This window comes from Symphalangus syndactylus, chromosome 1 (genome assembly GCF_028878055.3).
Source record: "Symphalangus syndactylus isolate Jambi chromosome 1, NHGRI_mSymSyn1-v2.1_pri, whole genome shotgun sequence".
Taxonomy (NCBI): Eukaryota; Metazoa; Chordata; class Mammalia; order Primates; family Hylobatidae; genus Symphalangus; species Symphalangus syndactylus.
The window spans coordinates 7913030-7932518 of NC_072423.2; the positions used below are offsets into that span (position 1 = coordinate 7913030).

General features: G+C 37.8%; 1 protein-coding gene across 5 annotated transcripts in view; it reads right to left on the bottom strand.

Moving 5' to 3' along the window:
- The window catches only part of ATP9B (ATPase phospholipid transporting 9B (putative)), a 319070-nt gene that overhangs the window by 263677 nt on the left and 35904 nt on the right, over positions 1 to 19489 (bottom strand). For all 5 annotated transcript variants that reach the window (XM_055295727.2, XM_055295708.2, XM_055295691.2 and 2 more), the window contains exon 2: positions 6307 to 6480. In XM_055295727.2, the coding sequence (XP_055151702.2) occupies positions 6307 to 6443 (137 nt within the window). In that variant the 5' untranslated portion in view covers positions 6444 to 6480. The remainder of the gene's footprint in view (positions 1 to 6306; positions 6481 to 19489) is intronic.

A 19489-nucleotide genomic window follows, 5' to 3' on the forward strand; every position in this document is an offset into this window, starting at 1 on the left:
AATAAAAACGAGAAAGCAGGTCTCAAGCCATGACTCTTCCGGTTCTTGGCTGTCAACAGCGGTGAGAACACCCACCTTCTTTAAGAAGGGACCATACGGACCACAGAAGAAAAGCACTTAGCCTTTCCCCACACAAATTCAGAACACTTGCTTCTGAGCCACTCCCACAGCCAGCAAATTGGCAGCAGTCAACTCTCTGCCCCTACAAATTCATCAATTCACAACGTTGTGGGGGCCTACCTACCTCACCACAACTCCCCACACCACACTTTTTCAGCCAGCTCTGTCATCACCCAGGCTCTTCCCTGATGGACACATCACCATAAATTTATGCCAAGTTCAATACAAATTATTATTGATTTTCCTTTGCTGATTAATGATGATCTCTACCAAAGCGTGACCAAATTTTCCCATTTTTTTCAGCCCTTGTCTGAATCCTAATCATATCCTTATTCAATTGACCTGATGTTCCCAATTGAGAATAAAAGTCATAGTCACCACCACTATTTCATTCTTCCTCCCCTGGTTTTCCTCCTGCCAAAAAGGATGGATACTATTCTTCCTTTCCAATACATCCTCTTTCCAAAGGTGTCACCTCCTTATTCTTCACAGAGCTATACCACTTGTCTCCCAACCTTTTCAAGAACACCATCCTTCCATGTGGCTTCCACTATCACCACAATAAGGACTCTGCAACTTAATCTCCAGAGCCTGCTTCTGGGTCTGACAAAACTATGTATTAGACCATTTCTCCTGCCAATGCTTTGTTTTGTTTCTTAATACAAGATAGATTTCTTTAAAAAAAAAAAAAAAACTACAAACAGTTATTTGGTTTAGCTAAGTAGTATCTTAAAAAAAACCACAGTCCATATCTGCTTAATGCTGCAATACTGTCAGCTCCCGCCTGGGAAAGAACAAGGTGACGGTGACCCTTCTCGCCACTGCACAATGCTGTACGTTCTAGCCAGCTCCACAAGGTAAGGCACACAGACCATAAAGGAAGAAGTAATACCACTGCTATCTGCAGATGGCATGACTGTCTTTATAGATTACAAGGAATCTACAAAACCACTCTTAGCACCATTGAGTTCAGCAAGGTTATAGGATAAAGGATCTAACACACAAAATCAACTGTATTTCTACACATTAGCAATGAAAACATGGAATCCAAAATTTAAAATACCAAACCATTTACAATCACTCCAAAAAAGTTTAATACTTAGAAGTAAATCTAATGTTTGCATGCTGAAAACTACAAAACGCTAGTGAAAAAGATCAAATTATCTCCAAATAAAATGGAGCAAAAGGTACCATGTTCATGATCTAGAAAACTCAACATAGAAAACATGTCAATTCCCCCCCCCCCAAACTAACATAATATATAGGTTCAACACAAGTCCTATCAAAATCCTAGTAAGGATTTTGTAGATATGAACAAGATTATTCTAAAATTTCTAAGGGAAGGCAAAGGAACTAGAATAACTTAAAGATTTTTGAAAAAGAAGAATAAAGTAAGAAGAATTAGCCTACCCATGTTAAGACTTTCTATAAAGCCACAGTACAGCACACTGTGTGGTACTGGCAGGAACTGACACACTGATGAGATGGAGAAGAGAACAGAACCAAGGCCACAGACAGCCCCGCTCATGTACAATCAAGTGGTATTAGAACACTTGGATACACACTGGCTAAAAAATGAACTTCAACCTAAACCTCTCACCTTACCAAAATTTTTTTTTAAATATTCAAATGTAAAGCTATAAAATGCATACAAGAAAATCTTCAACAAAGAGTTCTGTGAAATTCTTAGATATGATACCAAAAGCACAATTCACAAAAGTAACACAAGCAATAATTCAGACCTCACCAAAATTAAGAACACTGGATCCAGTGAAGTCTCTCTGAATCTCAACAGATGGAAAGACAAGAGACACACTGGCAACATGGTGAAACCTTGTCTCTACTAAAATACACACACACAAAAAACTTAGCCAGCCACGGTGGTGGGCACCAGTAGTCCCAGCTACTCGAGAGGCTGAGGCAGGAGAACGGCTTGGACCCAGGAGACAGAAGTTGCAGTGAGCCAAGATCGAGCCACTGCACTCCAGCCTGGGTGACAGAGCGAGACTCCGTCTCAAAAAAAAAACAAAGAAAGAAAATATGTCCAACTACATATCTGACAGAGGACCTATAGTTAGAATATGCAAAGAACTCTCCAAATTCAACAAGAAAAAAATAATAAACAACACAAGTAGAAATTAAAGATGGAAAAACATTTACTCACGAGAGGACACAAATGGCAAAAAGATGTCCAACCTCACTAGAATTAAGAAAATGGAAATGAAAAACACAATGAACCATCACTCCACATCTACTAGAACAGCTACAATCAAAAACAGTGACAATACCCAATGTTGGCACGGACGAAAATAAACTGGATCTCTCAAACACTGTTAGTGCAAATGTAAAATGGTACAGACACTCTGGGAAATAGTTTGGCAGTTTCTTAAAAAGCTAAATATACACACTTACCGTACAACCCAGCAATGAAGTTTCTGGACATTTATTCCAGAGAAATGAAAATTTAAGTCCACACACATCCACACACACACAAATGTACACAATTGTTCACGGCAGCCTTATTTCTAATATCCAAAAACTTGACACAACCTACACAACAGCTTGGATGGCTCTCACAGCATTATGTTGAATGAAATAGGCCAACCTCAAAAAAAAAAACATCACATAATACAGATATCACTACAATATGGAAAAAAAAATAGAAAACTTTTTAAATATCACATACCGAGTAATTTCAGTTATGTAACATTCTTGATATTAAAACGAGATGGAGAAGTGATGAGTGGTTTCCAAGGCCAGGGGTCAGAGGGACGGGAGTGGCTGTGGCACGGGAAGCTCCCTGTGGGGTTGGAATGGTTCTGCATCTTGGCTGCAGTGGTGATTACAAAGATCAACACCTGATGAAATCACAGAGAACCACGTGCACACACTGTGCCAAGGTAAGTGTCCTGGTTTCATATTATAGTTATATAAGATGTAACCACTGGGGTAAACTGGGTGAAAAATACAAGAAACCTGATATGGTTTGGCTGTGTCCCCACCCAAATCTCATCTTACTTACGCATTTAACTCCCACAATTCCCATGTGTTGTGGGAGGAACCCGGTGGGAGGTGATTGAGTTATGGGGGTGGGTCTTTCCTGGGCTGTTCTCCTGATAGTGAATGAGTCTCACAAGATCTGATGATTTTAAAAACAGGAGTTTTTCTGCACAAGCTCTCTTTGCCTGCTGCCATCCACATAAGATGTGACTTGTTCCTCCTTGCCTTCTGCCATAATTGTGAGAGCTCCCCAGCCATGTGGAACTGTGAGTCTAACTGAACCTCTCTTTTGTAAATTGCCCAGTCTCGGGTATGTCTTTATTAGCAGTGTGAAAATGAACTAATACAGGACACCTCTATACTATTTTTACAATTCCTGTAACTCTCTATTTCCAAATTCAAAATTTCAAAAAATTTTTTTTAAAAGTAAAAGAATGACAATATATACCATGCAAACATTAATCAAAGAAAGCTGGTATAGTTTTACTGAAATTAGACAAGTCTTCACAAAGTATTTCTAAAGATAAATAAGGAGCAATTAAAGACAATAAAAGGTCAATTGAAAAGGTTAATTATCCTAAATGTCCATCATCTAATAACACACTCTAAAATTAACCAAAAGAAATAGACACATCCACAATGATGTTTAGAAACTCATGAAGTCTCTCAGTAACTAACAAACAAGCAAACCATGAACAGCAACACAGATTTGAACTAGACAACCAACAACTATGACTTTATTGACATACAGAGCAGTGCACTTAACAACTGAAAAATACAAATTATTTTCAAATACACAAAGAGAATTTGCTACAAGTTTTCTATATGATGAACCATAAAGTGAGTCTCAGCACATTACAAAGACTGAAATTTTTATTTTATTTTTTTGAGACAGAGTCTTGCTCTGTTGCCAGGCTGGAGTGCAGTGGCATGATCTCGGCTCACTGCAACCTCCGCCTCCTGGGTTCAAGTGATTCTCCTGTGCCTCAGCCTCCCGAGTAGCTGAGACTACAGGTGCACACCACCACGCCCAGCTAATTTTTGTACTTTTAGTAGAGACAGGGTTTCACCATGTTGGCCAGGATGGTCTCAATCTCTTGACCTCGTCATGCGCCTGCCTCAGCCTCCCAAACTGCTGGGATTACAGGCGTGAGCCACTGCACCTGGCCCATTTTTTAAAAATTATAAGTATATTCAATGGCCTCATGAAATTCAGATACAAATCAATTACAAAAAGATAACTGCAAAACACAGGTTGGGCATGGTGACTCATGCCTGTAATCCTAGCACTTTGGGGAGGCTGAGATGGATCACTTGAGCTCAGGAGTTCAAGACCAGCCTGGGCAACACAGCAAGACCTGGTCTCTATTTAAAATATAATAATTATAAAAAGTTAACTAGAAAAAATCTCTAACTTTGGAAATTAAGCAACATAGTTCTAAATCAAATACGGATTTAGAGTAGAAATGACAATGAAAATTAGAAAATATTTGGGCCCGAGGACGGTGGCTCACGCCTATAATCCCAACACTAAGGGAGGCCAAGGCAGGCAGATCACTTGAGGTCAGGAGTTTGAGACCAGCCTGCCAACTTGGCAAAACCCCATCTCTACTAAAAATACAAAAATTAGCTGGGGATGCTGGTGCACATCTGTAGTCCCAGCTACTCAGGAGGCTGAGGAAGGAGAATCGCTTGAACCCAGAAGGCAGAAGTTGAGGTGAGCTGACATCACCCCACTGCACTCCAGCCTGGCAACACAGCAAGACTCCGCCTCGAGAAAAGAAAAGAAAAAAGAAAAGAAAAGAAAAGAAAAAAAGATTTTGAACTTAATGATAATACCTGTCAAAACTTAAATGCACCTATTTTTAGAAAGGAAAAAGGAAGAATATTGGAGACCTGAGCATTTATCTTATGAAGCTAGAAAAAGAAAAGCAAGTTAAAGTCAAACAAAATAAGAGAGAAAATAAAGGGAAGACCAGAAATCAAACAGGAATCAAACACCCTGAGAAGGCCACAGCATCACTTACACAGTATTCCACAGAGGGTGCTTAAGCTGAGTTTAACTGCGAGGAAACACAAACGAAACGGAATGTGAAACGTTCTGTATAATAACTGATCTTCATTCTTCAAAAATGTCAATGGAATGAAAGATAAACACTAAACTACTACTCCAGATTAAAAGACGCTAAAAAAGCATGCCATCTAAATGTGACATGTGACCATACCCAGTACTGGAGAAAACAAGGTTACAAAGGACATTACTGGGATGACAGACAACACTGAAATATAAACTTAAAGTAGATACAAAGCATTGTATCAGTGTTAAATTTCCTGAATTTGATAACTGTACTAAGGTTATATAAGAAAATACCTATTTCTTAGAAAATACACACTGAAGAATTAAGAAGCGGAATGAAGTAATCAACCTAGTCTGAAATGTCTCAGAAAAATAATAAGATATAAAAAGAATAATAGAATAAATGTGGCAAAATGTGGGGAAAAATATAGGTGAATCTGAGTAAAAGATATACAGGAGGAATATAGGACCATATCTATCTTTTGGGAAGAAAAAGAAACATCATTTATAAATGTTGATAGAGCAACCAGGATTAATTCTATCATGCATTAACTATAAAGTCACTAATTTTCTCCAGCTTTTTTTTTTTTTTTTTTTTTTTTTGAGACAGAGTCTCACTCCATTGCCCAGGATGGAGTGCAGTGGCTCGATCTCGGCTCACCGTAACCTCCACCTCCCAGGTTCAAGTGATTCTCCAGCCTCAGCCTCCCTAGTAGCTGGGATTACAGGCGATCATCATCTCGCCCGGCTAATTTGTGTGTTTTTAGTAGAAATGGGGTTTCGTCATGTTGTACAGGCTGGTCTTGAACTCCTGAGCTCAAAGAGATCTGCCCACCTTAGCCTCCCGAAGTGCTGGGATTACAGGCATGAGCCACCACACTCGGCCTCCAGCTTTTAACCATTAAAACTTCTCGTAAGATAATTAATTTGGCTCTCCTTTCCTTTCCTATTATCATTGTTTGGCTTTGATTAATGTACTAATAATCTCCATGATATCATTTAAGGAATATCTCCAGTTTTTATATTAATATAGCTAATAAGTACACTAGAAGCTAAGCTTATAAGTAACCTTAGTGTATAGGGAAATTAGGTAGCAATGGATAACAAACCTGGTACAGAGGAACTTCCAGCCATCACAGACAAACCACTCCAGTCCTCTTTTCCTTTGCATTATCCTGGCTCGTGGTAAGGTGTGGTAATCACTTTCCTCATTCTCAAAGCCTTCTTCAGACATCATTAGTGGCATTTCATCCAAATGCGCAGACTCATCCTCCAGCTGGTACCTAGTTAGGGTAAAAACGGAGTGCTGAGATAGGCCAAGCAGTCTTCTTCACAGTGTGTTTCATTTAGGGACAATATTTCCTCAAATTAGGCTGTCTTCAGCTGAGGGAATGCATTGTAAATAAGACTGCAGAGGCTGCTTTCTTTTGCAAAGGAATAAGTTAGCTAAGGTAAAAAAGCTGCCCAACGAGGCCTGTCCTAGCTGAAGAAGTCTCTGTTAACCATGCTGTAAGCATAATCCTGGAGGCATCTGTGGTGCGGATGGCCAGCCTGACAGCACAACCAATGCTGCTCAACAGCTCCTCACTGCACTTAACCCAGTCAGAAAAAATCAATCTTCTGAAACATGACTATAACAAAGAATGTTCACTCCAAGCAACATCTAAACACTCTAGTGACTTTCGACAATATGTAGCTGTCTGTATCTGAAAGGTATCAACATCATCCCTTGGTTTGCTGACAGAGTTTATATCTTTGGGGAATGATGATATGTCCCATTTATTCTGTTATTCTCTTCACTAAAACGTGCTATTCAATGAAAAAATCTCAACAACCAGCAGACCTTTTAAAGCTCAACAATCCTCTTGATTCCAAGAAACAGGCAGCCTATCATCATCAAAACTGTTCCTTTTATCCTTCCTCAATCACAAATATAATTTATCTTTAAAAAATAAAAACCTTTTTGAGAACAATTTGTCAGAAATTATAATGGTGATTCAACAAGTGCTGTCTTACTGAATTTTGCATCAAGTATTTGTGGAGGCATTGTCTCAAGGTAAAAACTAAGAAAGCAGACTCGTGAGTTCCTCTGGGATAAAGGCAGTCACTTATATTGCAATCTTTTTTAACATTCTCTAAATTCCGTATAGTAGACAGCTAAAACTAACCAAAACCCACTATTAAAACATAAATAAGGGACAGAGATAGTACCATCCTTAACTGACACATAAGGAGAAAAGTAAGTATTCCAAAACAACAAAGCCAGATCCAGAGTCCAGTCTGGATCACAGCCAGGCAGCTTAGGGGGAAAACAGGACCGAGGGCCCTAGCAACGGCAGACCGTGGATAAAAATTACACCCAGAAGGAGTCTACCCTGAAGGCAACAGGTCTGTGATCACAGCACTGGTTACTGGGGGACCTACAGGAGGGTGCATAGAGCCAAGACAGCAAGCTTGCTTAGTAAGGCATCAATGTCGGGGCAGAAGTCCACATGGGAAGAAGGATGCACCTCTTGAAAGGCTTGTTGGTGAGGGGAAGGAAAGGAGCAATAAGTGGAAATTAAGAGTTCTTCAGAAACAAAAAATAGGAGACAAACACATAAGAAGGCAATCACAGCACATTCTACTAAAGGGCAATTTAGAGATAGGTCAGTATTGTGGAAGACTTTTCTTTTTTCAAGAGAATACAGTGAATCTCAGGAAACTAGTCATGCAGTCCTCACTGCCTAGAAAACTCATAGAGAAACAGCACGTTGTAAGTATCCAGAGGCCAAAAGGCACGGATGATGTGAAGGTATGTGTATGCAGTGGCCGAGTGTACATGTCGTGTACGATGGAATCATATTTCTGATCACGACCTGACATATTTTCATTCCTGGTAATTCTTCCTCCTTTCAGACCTCCAGTTGATAGGCTGACACGCACAGTTTCAACACAAGGGCAGCTTAGCTCCAGGCATCTAAAATAGGCTCTTGAAGTCCAATGCAGAGTTCTTGTCAAAGTGAGGACTCTATCTGCACTGCATACAATATACAGACTGTAAACTCCAGAAGAAACCCACCCTTTCCAGCCACAGCCCCAGCAAAGGGGGCTCTTGCAAAGCAGAATGTTTTTTTCTTTTTTCCTTTTTGTTTCTCCTAGCCCTGTCAGGGCTACACTGTAGTCACCTTCTATGAGAGCAAGGGAAACAGGAAGATGGGCTCTGAAGTCCAAACAGGATGTGGACGTCCCCCCTTCTATGAGAGCAAGGGAAACAGGAAGATGGGCTCTGGAGTCCAAACAGGATGTGGACGTCCCTGGTAGTTCTCTCTTTTCACACAACTTTTCCCTGAGAACTGTCCCAGTCAGGTGGACCTTCACAACAACACGAAGGGCAAAAACTCTGAGAGAAAACTCTGACTTTCAGAAAGCATAAAGCTGAGAAAAAACAACCCTGGAAATTGGAGACATGGGATAAACCAGACAGTGGAGAAAGCTGGACAAGGGATGCCCTAATTCTGTTTATGAATCAACAGAAGTCCCAGGCTCACCCCCGAGCTGCAAAAATGTGCCCAAACCCAAATAAGCACAGGACAGGCTCTGGGAACTACTCAGGTCCTACACAACAGGCCCTGACAAGCACTTGCGGGGAGCAGATGGCACAGCCAAGGCTTTGCAACTGAACTGACATCGCAACCACCACCCACTGGTAGTGAAACAGAACTGGGGGTCTAAACCCACCCAGGTCAATGCACTGCTAAAACAAAACATTCTTCAAAGGATTATGAGTCCCACAACACGATATTCAAAATGTCCAGGATACAAGCCAAACTTACGCAACATACAAAGTAACAGGGAAATATGGCCAACAGTCAAGAGAAAGAACAACCAACAAATGCTAATTGCAGTAAGAAAAATCTACTGGAATTTTAAAACAGCCATTATATCCATGCTCTATGAGATAAAGTTGAACAGTCTTGAAGTGAATAGAAAAACAGAAGTTCCTTTTTTCTTTTTTAAAAAATACAAGTATCCTAGGGTAGACAGAAATTCTAAGCAGATGGGGGAGGGGGTGTGTGCACACACACCCATGTATACACACTATTTCTCTATATTTCTTTATATATGAAAAGGTCTAACATGCATGTCATTAGAATACCAGAAAAGATTGAGGCAGAAAAATATGTGAAGAAAAAAATGGACAAAAACTTCCCAAATTTGTTGAAAGAAATTTACTAATTAAAAAAGCAAACTTAAAACAGGATGAAGTCAAAGATACCTACATAAAGATACATCATAATCAAACTATTAGAAGCAAAGATGAAGGAAAAAATCTTGAAAGCAGCCAGAGAAACACAACTCATTACATATAGAGGAACATCGATTCAAATGCCTGTAGATTTCTCATGGAGAAAAATGGAGGCCAAAGCACAGTGGAACCTGACGTTTCAAGTGCTAAAAGAAAAAAACTGTGAAACCAGAAATCTATATCCAGCAACAATTTACTTCAGGAATGAAGACAAAACAAAGATATTCTCAGATGAAAGAAAACTAAGAGAATCTGTCAACAGATCTGCCAAGAATGCTAAACAAAGACTCACGATGGAGAAAATGATACCAGAAGGAAACATGGAACTTCTAGAATGAAGGAAGAGCAACAAAAAGTTCTTTAAAATACGTATGACTATTAAAAATAAAACGTATTAAACTGTCAGGTTAAATTTTCAACATAAACAGATGTGAATACATATACGAAGTCTAACAGGGAAGAGTAGGTGACTCTATAGTTTACATGAGGTGGTAAAATACTAACCTTAAGTGGACAGTGAAAAGTTAGCCATATATGTCATAAGCCCTAGCGTGGGATTTCCCAGCAGAGACACATTAACATTTTGGGCCACAGAATTCCGTTGGGGTGAACTGTCCTATGCACATATTTATTCTACAGTGTCCCCAGCCCCCAGGCACTAGATGCTATTAGCAGGACCACACTCGCCCCTTGTTGTGGCAATCAAAAATGTTTCCAGACATTGCCAAACATCCCCTGAAGTGCAAAAATCACTATCTATCTAAAGAAGTAATTTAAATACAATGGTATTTAATATTAAAAGATTAAAAGTAAAAAAAATGGAAAAATAGGCAGTTAATCGCTGCAAAATGACATACCTGTCAACAACAGATTGCATATAAAACAGTGGTCCCATAATAAGGAAGCTGAAAAATTCCTAACACATAATGACATCACAGCCATAATAACGTTCATAGTACAATGCATTACTCACATCTTTGTGGTGATGCTGGTGTAAACCAAACCTATTGTGCTACCAGTCATTCATATAAAAGTCAAGCATATACACTTATGTACAGTACCTAATACCTGACAACCATTAACTAATGACTATGCTATTGGTTTATGTATTTACTATACTGTACTATTATTATTTTAGATCAGACCTTTTCTATTTATTTTTTTAAAAGCTAACTGTAAAACAGCCTCAGGCAGGTCCTTCAGGAGGTATCCCAGCAGAAGACATTGTTATCACAGGAGATGACAGCTCCGTGTGTTACTGCCTTCCAGTGTGACATAATGTGGAGGTGGAAGACAGTGATATTGATGATCCTGACCCTGCATAGGCCTAGACTAATATGTGTGTTTTTGTCTCAGTTTTTAACCAAAAAAAAAAAGTTTAAGTAAAAATAATTAAAAAAAGAAAAAAAGCATATAGAATTAGAATATAAAAAAAGAAAATATTTCTGTGCAACAATATTATATCTTCATGTTTTAAACTAAGCGTTATTACAAAAAAGTCAATAAGTTTTTAAAAATTAAAAAATTATAAAGTAAAAAAGTTACAATAAGCTAAAGATTAATTTACACACTAAGTGTCCTGTAAAGGTGTATGATTTTTTATGTTTTATACTGTATTTTACTATGTTCAGTATGCTTAGATACACAGATACACAATTGTGTCACATCTGCCTGTCGTATTCAGTACAGTAACATGCTGCACAGGTTTGTAGCCTAGGAGCAATAGGCTATACCATATAGGCTAGGTGTGTAGCAGGCGCTATCATCTTGGTCTGTGTGAGCACATTCTAGGATGGTTGCACAACAATGAAACTGCCAAACACATTTCTGGAGTACAAAACTCAGTATCTAGAGGAAATATTTTAAGTATTAATGGTATTTAACATTTCTCAGAATATCACATCCCCATCCTTCAACAACACATGACTGTATATAATGAGAACACTAGTCAAAAGAAAGCCAAGTAGCTATATTAATATAAGACAAAGACATCAAAAAAAGAACTGCCTACCATAGATGGACATAACGCAATAATAAAAGGATCAAATCACCACTAAGATCTAAAAGTCCTAAATATGTATGCCCCTACCACCAGAGCTTCAAAACACATAAAGCAAAACTGATATAAGTGGAAGAAAAAATAGACAAATCCACAATAGCAACTGAAGACTTCAAAACTCTCAGCCCACTGTCACCACTGTTACTCGACATAGTACTGGAAGTCCTAGCTAGAGCTATCGGACAAGAGAAACATATAGGGGGAATCCAAATTGGAAAGGAAATAATCAAATTATCTTTGTTTGCTGATGATACCAACTTATATTTGCAAAAACCTAAAGATTCCACAAGAAAACTATTAGAACTGATCAATTCAGTAGTTGCAGGATACAAAATCAACATACAAAAATCAGTAGTATTTCTATATGCCAACAGTAAACACTGTGAAAAAGAAATTTTAAAACTAATCACATTTACAATAGCCACACATAAAATTAAATACCTAGGAATTAACTTCACCAAAGTGAAAGATCTCTATGATGAAAACTATAAAACACTGATGAAGGCAACTGAAGAGGACACCAAAAAATGAAAAAATATTCCATGTACATAGATTGGAAAAATCAGTATTGTTAAAATGTCCATACTACCCAAAGCAATCTACAGACTCAATGCAATCCCTTTCAAAATACCAATGACATTCTTCACAGAAATAGAAAAAACAATCTGAAAATTTATATGAAACTACAAAAAAACCAGAATAGTTACAGCTATCCTAAGCAAAAAGAACAAAACTGGAGGAATCACATTACCTAACTTCAAATTATACTGCAGAGCTATAGTAACCAAAACAGCAAGTTACTGGCATAAAAACAGACACATAGACCAATGGACCAGAATAGAGAACCCAGAAACAAATCCACACATCTACGGTGAACTTGTTTTTGACAAAGGTGCCAAGAATATATACTGGGGAAAAGACAGTCTTTTCAATAAATGGTGCTGGGAAAACTGGATATCCATACACAAAAGAATGAAAATAGATCCCTGTCTCTCACTATCTACAAAAATCAAATTAAAACAGATTAAAGGCTTAAATCTAAGACCTCAAACTATGAAACTATTGCAAGAAAATATTGGGGGAAATCTCCAGGACAATGGTCTGGGCAAAGACTTCATTGGCAATACCCCTCAATCACAGGCAACTAAAGCAAACATGGACAAACGAGATAGCATCAAGTTAAAAAGTTTCTGCAGAACAAAGGATACAATCAACAAAGTGAAGAGCCAACCCACAGAATGGGGGAAAATATCTGCCAACTACCCCTTTGACAGGGGATTAATAATCAGAATTTATAAGGAGCTCAAACAACTCTATATGGAAAATTCTAATAATCTAATCAAAAATGGGCAAAAGATCCGAACAGACATTTCTCAAAAGAAGACATACAAATCACAAACAGGCATATGAAAAGGTGTTCAACATCACTGATCATCAGAGAAATGCAGATCAAAACTACAAAGAGAGATCATTTCGCCAAAGTTATAACGGCTTATATCCAAAGGACAACCAGTAACAAATGCTGGCAAGGATGTAGAGAAAAGGGAACCCTTGTACACTGTTGGTGGGAATGTAAATTAGTACAATCACTATGGAGAACAGTTTGGAAGTTCCTAAAAAACTAAAAATTGAGCTACTATATGATCCAACAATCCCACTGCTGGGTATATACCAAAAATAAGGAAATCGGTGTTATCAAAGAGGTATCTGAATTCCTATGTTTGTTGCAACACTGTTTACAACAGTTAAAATTTGGAAGCAAGCTAAGTGTCCATCAACAGATGAATGGATAAAGAAAATGTGGTACATATACACAATGGAGTACTATTCAACAGTAAAAAAGAATGAGATCCAGTCATTGACATCAACATCGATGGAACAAGAGGACATTATTTTAAGTAAAATAAGCCAAGTACAGAAAGATAAATATCACATGTTCTCACTCACATGTGGGAGCTTAAAAAAGAGTTGGACTCATGGAGATAGAAAGTAGAATGATGCTTATCAGAGGCTGGGAAGGGTAGTGGAGAGTAGGGGACAAAGAAGGGATGGGTAATGGGTATAAAAATACAGTTAGATACAAGGAGTAAGATCCAGTGTTCAGTAGCACAACAAGGCAACTATAATTAAGAGTAATTTATTGTGTATTTCAAATAACTAAAAGAATAAAATTGGAAAGTTCCTAATGCAAACAAATGATAAATGCTGGAGGTGACGGATATCCCAATTACCCAATTCGATCATTACACATTGTATGCATGTATCAAAACATCATATGTATCCCATAAATGTGTATAACCATTATGTATCAATAATAACAAATAATTAAAAATAATTTTTTTCATAAGACTGGAAGTGAGGGAGAGGCCTTCCTTAGATCACCCAAGATGCTAGGCCCCAAGTAGTGACATCTGGAGGAAAAGCAGCTAATCTCTGAATGCCTAGAAAGACTGGCCAACTAGCACAGAGAGAGAGCCACAACACAAAGCCAGCTGGGCACATGCACAGCGGGCCAAGGGGAGCAGGACACCAGAAGCAGCTGAAGAGATGGGCAGGAACAAGGGACACAGTGCAGGCCAAGCCTCAGGAAGGGGTTTAATTCTAAGTGTAATGGAAGGCAACTGGAAGGTTTTAAACCTGGAATAATTTTTGTTTTCACAAAGGACTTTTATTTTTTTATAATTTTTTATTTCCATAAGTTTTTGGGGAACAGGTGGTATTTGGTTACATAAGCTCTTTAGTGGTGATTTCTGAGATTGTGCTGCATCCATCTCCCGAGCAGTATACAATGAACCCAATTTGTAGTCTTTTATCCCTCACCCCCTTCCCAACATTTCCCCTTGCATCCCCAAAGTCCACTGCATCATTCTTATGCCATCACAAAGGACTTTTAAAATATGCAAATTCAAACAAGAAGAGACCATGTCTTGCTTATCAAATGTAAAAAAGAATTCTTAACATTCAATATGGCCAACAGTCTTGGATAAACAGGCACTCTTAATCGCTGGTAAGAGTGGAGAACAATTCGTGAAGATGCATTGAAAGCTTTTTATTTCTATAATGTAAATAAACTTTAACCACGGTTTCTCATTATCCCATGGAAATTTAAAATGTGTTCAAGATTTCTCTACAAAGATAACCATCACTGTGCTGTGATGTTGAAAAAGACCAAAGGAAATATGGCAAAAAGCATAGTAACCATGAATAAATAATTGGTGAAATATACCATGGAATAGAATATTGTCACTAAAAATAATCACGAAGAAGACCTCTGTTGAAAGTAAATGTGTTAGGAGAAACGGCAGTCACTTCTTTTCTCACCCCTCTTTTAAACACCTTACTTTACCAATCAAAATGTTACTTGCTTTAGTGTCTCCAGATAATCTTTTATACACAACTCCAACCACTATCGACAGCATCACAGAACATCCTCACAACATACAAGTTTCATTATAATTTAGGCAAAAAATTACATTATCTGTGAAGTAACAGACTAAAACATTAATATTTTTCCCTTAAAATGTCATTTTTTTCTTCTCTGTATGAGATCACTTCTTTTAAAACAGTCAACTAGAAAATGAGTATTTATACAAAATGTGAATAAAATTCAAACCACCACATAAATATATTGTAATATAACACACAAAACAAGACTTTTGGTCTTTTTCATTAAGTTATTCAACGGCTATGTCTTATTTTAGTAAAAGTCACAATCTTATCAAGTTTAATGCGGGATTTTGTGTCTCTAAGTCAATCCTAAGCCAAAAGAACAAAGCTGGAGGCATCACGCTACCTGACTTCAAACTATACTACAAGGCTACATTAACCAAAACAGCATGGTACTGGTACCAAAACAGAGACATAGATCAATGGAACAGAACAGAGCCCTCAGAAATAATGCCACATATCTACAACTATCTGATCTTTGACAAACCTGACAAAAACAAGAAATGGGGAAAGGATTCCCTACTTAATAAATGGTGCTGGGAAAACTGTCTAGCCATATGTAGAAAGCTGAAACTGGATCCCTTCCTTACACCTTATACCAAAATTAACTCAAGATGGATTAAAGACTTACATGTTAGACCTAAAACCATAAAAACCCTAGAAGAAAGCCTAGGCAATACCATTCAGGACACAGGCGTGGGCAAGAACTTCATGTCTAAAACACCAAAAGTAATGGCAACAAAAGCCAAAATTGACAAATGGGATCTAATTAAACTAAAGAGCTTCTGCACAGCAAAAGAAACTACCATCAGAGTGAACAGGCAACCTACACAATGGGAGAAAATTTTTGCAACCTACTCATCTGACAAAGGGCTAATATCCAGAATCTACAATGAACTCAAACAAATTTACAAGAAAAAAACAAACAACCCCATCAAAAAGTGGGCAAAGGACATGAACAGACACTTCTCAAAAGAAGACATTTATGCAGCCACAAAACACATGAAAAAATGCTCATCATCACTGGCCATCAGAGAAATGCAAATCAAAACCACAATGAGATACCATCTCATACCAGTTAGAATGGCCATCATTAAAAAGTCAGGAAACAACAGGTGCTGGAGAGGATGTGGAGAAATAGGAACACTTTTACACTGTTGGTGGGACTGTAAACTAGTTCAACCATTGTGGAAGTCAGTGTGGCGATTCCTCAGGGATCTAGAACTAGAAATACCATTTGACCCAGCCATCCCATTACTGGGCATATACCCAAAGGACTATAAATCATGCTGCTATAAAGACACATGCACACATATGTTTGTTGTGGCACTATTCACAATAGCAAAGACTTGGAACCAACCCAAATGTCCAACAACAATAGACTGGATTAAGAAAATGTGGCACATATACACCATGGAATACTATGCAGCCATAAAAAAGGATGAGTTCATGTCCTTTGTAGGGACATGGATGAAACTGGAAAACATCATTCTCAGTAAACTATCGCAAAGACAAAAAACCAAACACCGCATGTTCTCACTCATAGGTGGGAACTGAACAATGAGAATTCATGGACACAGGAAGGGGAACATCACACTCTGGGGACTGTTGTGGGTTGGGGGGAGGGGGGAGGGACAGCATTAGGAGATATACCTAATGCTAAATAACGAGTTAATGGGTGCAGCAAACCAACACGGCACATGGATACATATGTAACAAACCTGCACATTGTGCACATGTACCCTAAAACCTAAAGTATAATAATAATTTAAAAAAAAAAGTTTAATGCAGGAAATGCAGCACAACGAGTTCTGAAAGATAAGGAATATAAGCGACATCATGTTTTGTAACCTCAACTCCAGAAATGGAGCCTTTGAACTGGCAAGCAATTTATTCCATTTCCAAGGCAATTTTCCTATTGCATTGAAAATTTTACCTCAGTATTTAAAAACAATAAGATGATGAATAATGGATTTTTCTCAGAGACAGGAAAAGCACAGAATCTTAAGTGTCTTTGTTGCCTAGTGTCATACACACTTAATTGGTTTGTCACTCAAGAAAAATCAACGTTTCCAGCAATGAACTATAATTCTGGAAACATATTTTTAAAATGAGTAAAAACAATTACGAACAAAGACGACAGAATGGATGATACCAAACCCAAGAGCACTGCCATGCTAAGAAACAAGGACAGCCATCTGAACTGCAGCCAAAGGTTTCAAAAATAAATTAGGAACTCTCAACTCTCAAGTACTGGAAGGCACACAACTTACATGTATCTAAGTAAAAGTAAATCAATACAATAACTAGCTTAAAACTTACATTTTATCTTAAATATCTAACAGCCTTATTGTTTCCATTTTCATGAGAAACACTTCTTAGAAGTCAACTGATATTAAATGAAGAAACAAATTTAAAACATGTCTAATGCTCAAAGCTTCTTTAAAAATAAACACTTCCCCTTTGCATGCATGTTAATAAAGTAGAAAAACAAAGCAAAAAACTAAGTGCTATAAAGAAATGTGCATATTTCCTTCATCAAATACAACTACGAGGTTCAACTGTCATTGATAAGTCATTACTAAGCAACAAGCTGCATAAACTAATGAGAAATTGGGATTCTCCCTCCAATAGCAGCAAAGGAGACAAATGGTGCTATGGTTGAAATGTTTTTCTCCCCTCCAAATTCATGTGCTGGAAGCTTAATCCTCAATGCAACAGTCTTAGAATGGGAAGCATTTAGGTCACAATAGTTCCACCCTCATGATGCATTAATGCCATCATAAAGAGGGCATATTGCAATGGGTTTGCTCTCTCCTGCTCTTCTGCCATGTGAGGAAACCACATTCATCCTCGCTTGCCCTCCCATCTTCTCCCATGTGAGGACACAGCAAGAAGGCCTCACCAGATGTCAATACCTTGATCTTGGACTTCCCAGCCTCAAGAAGTGTGAGAAATAAATTTCTGTTCTTTATAAATTATCTAGTCTCAAATATTCTGTTACAGCAGCACAAAATGGACTAAGACAAAGGGCAAGATGGTAAAATAAATAAATAAGCCAGCAGATAAATCAATAAATAAAATTAAAGAGATGGCTGCCTGAAAAATATGCCTTGACTGTAGTAGCAAAACCCAGCAAAAGGAACATGGAAATAGTCAGTCCCTTGAGCTGAGATGTCATTTCCCCCATGGAATTATATATACAATAACCTTGGAGCTAATGATTTCTAAAATGTTCTGCAAGAAAACTGAACACCAATTTCTTGAATTAAGAAATTACACTGCTATACATAAATTGAGAAAAACTTCTGAATTAGAGTTAATGGTACAATATTCAATGTTATATAAATGCAAACCCAAAAATTTGAAGCTATATAGCCAATTAGCTCAGGATACATACTTCAGTTACCTAAAATTGTGATGTTCCCTATTATCAACTCTGTCTTCATGCTAACACTATTAGGTGTAAAAAATAAAAAATAAGTAAAACATTTCTATTCTGGCAAGTGTAAATAATTTTTTAAACTTGAGATTATTTTATTTTATACTTTTTTTTCTTTTTTTGAGATAGAGCCTTGCTCTGTCTCCCAGGCTGGAGTGCAGTGGCGCAATCTTAGCTCACTGCAACCTCTGCCTCCCAAGTTCAAGCGATTCTTCTGCCTCAGCTTCCTGAGTAGCTGGGATTACAAGCACCCGCCACCACCACGTCCAGCTAATTTTTACATTTTTAGTAGAGACAGGGTTTTACCACCTTGGCCAGGCTGGTCTCAAACTCCTGACCTCAGGTGATCTGGCACCTTGGACTCCCAAAGTGCTGGGATTACAGGTGTGAGCCACTGCGCCCAGCCTATGGATGCCTTTTAAAGGAAATTCTTATAGACCCCCTAAGAAAATGTCTCTGATTCCAATGAATCCTGGGACTGGACAATTAGATAAATGCTGTCTTAACAATTAGTACTACAACTTTAAAAAAAAAAGGCTTTTCAATTGTGAACCATCACAGCAAAAGAAGTTTCATTTTTACAACTAGTAAAATATTAGACTATTGTAATTATCAAAGTTTTATGAGTCATAGAAAATTGTGTATAGACTCTCAGAATGAGAAATCCAGCATTAAAAAAATTTTGTTGCTTCTACCAAGAAACACTAATATTTTCCCAATAATCAGACAGTAGACATCTGTTCTTAACATTAGTATCTTTCAATGCTAAAATTTAACTATTATAAGATTGCAAATGCCTCTGGGCAGGGCCAGTAGTCACACTGCTGGCAAAAGCAAAGAGCAAAGAAAAACTAATAACGGACATGGATAAACAAAACAATAATGCTCAATGTCATTCATGCTTCATTCAACTGCAAAGATAAGTTGAATGACACCACTATCACTTAAAACACAAAAAAGGGAAATACCAATTTAACAAATACCTTATTTTCACCCAGATACTAACAATGTGAAGGAAAAATCAATATCTCACATGACTTTGTAGAAAACAGACTT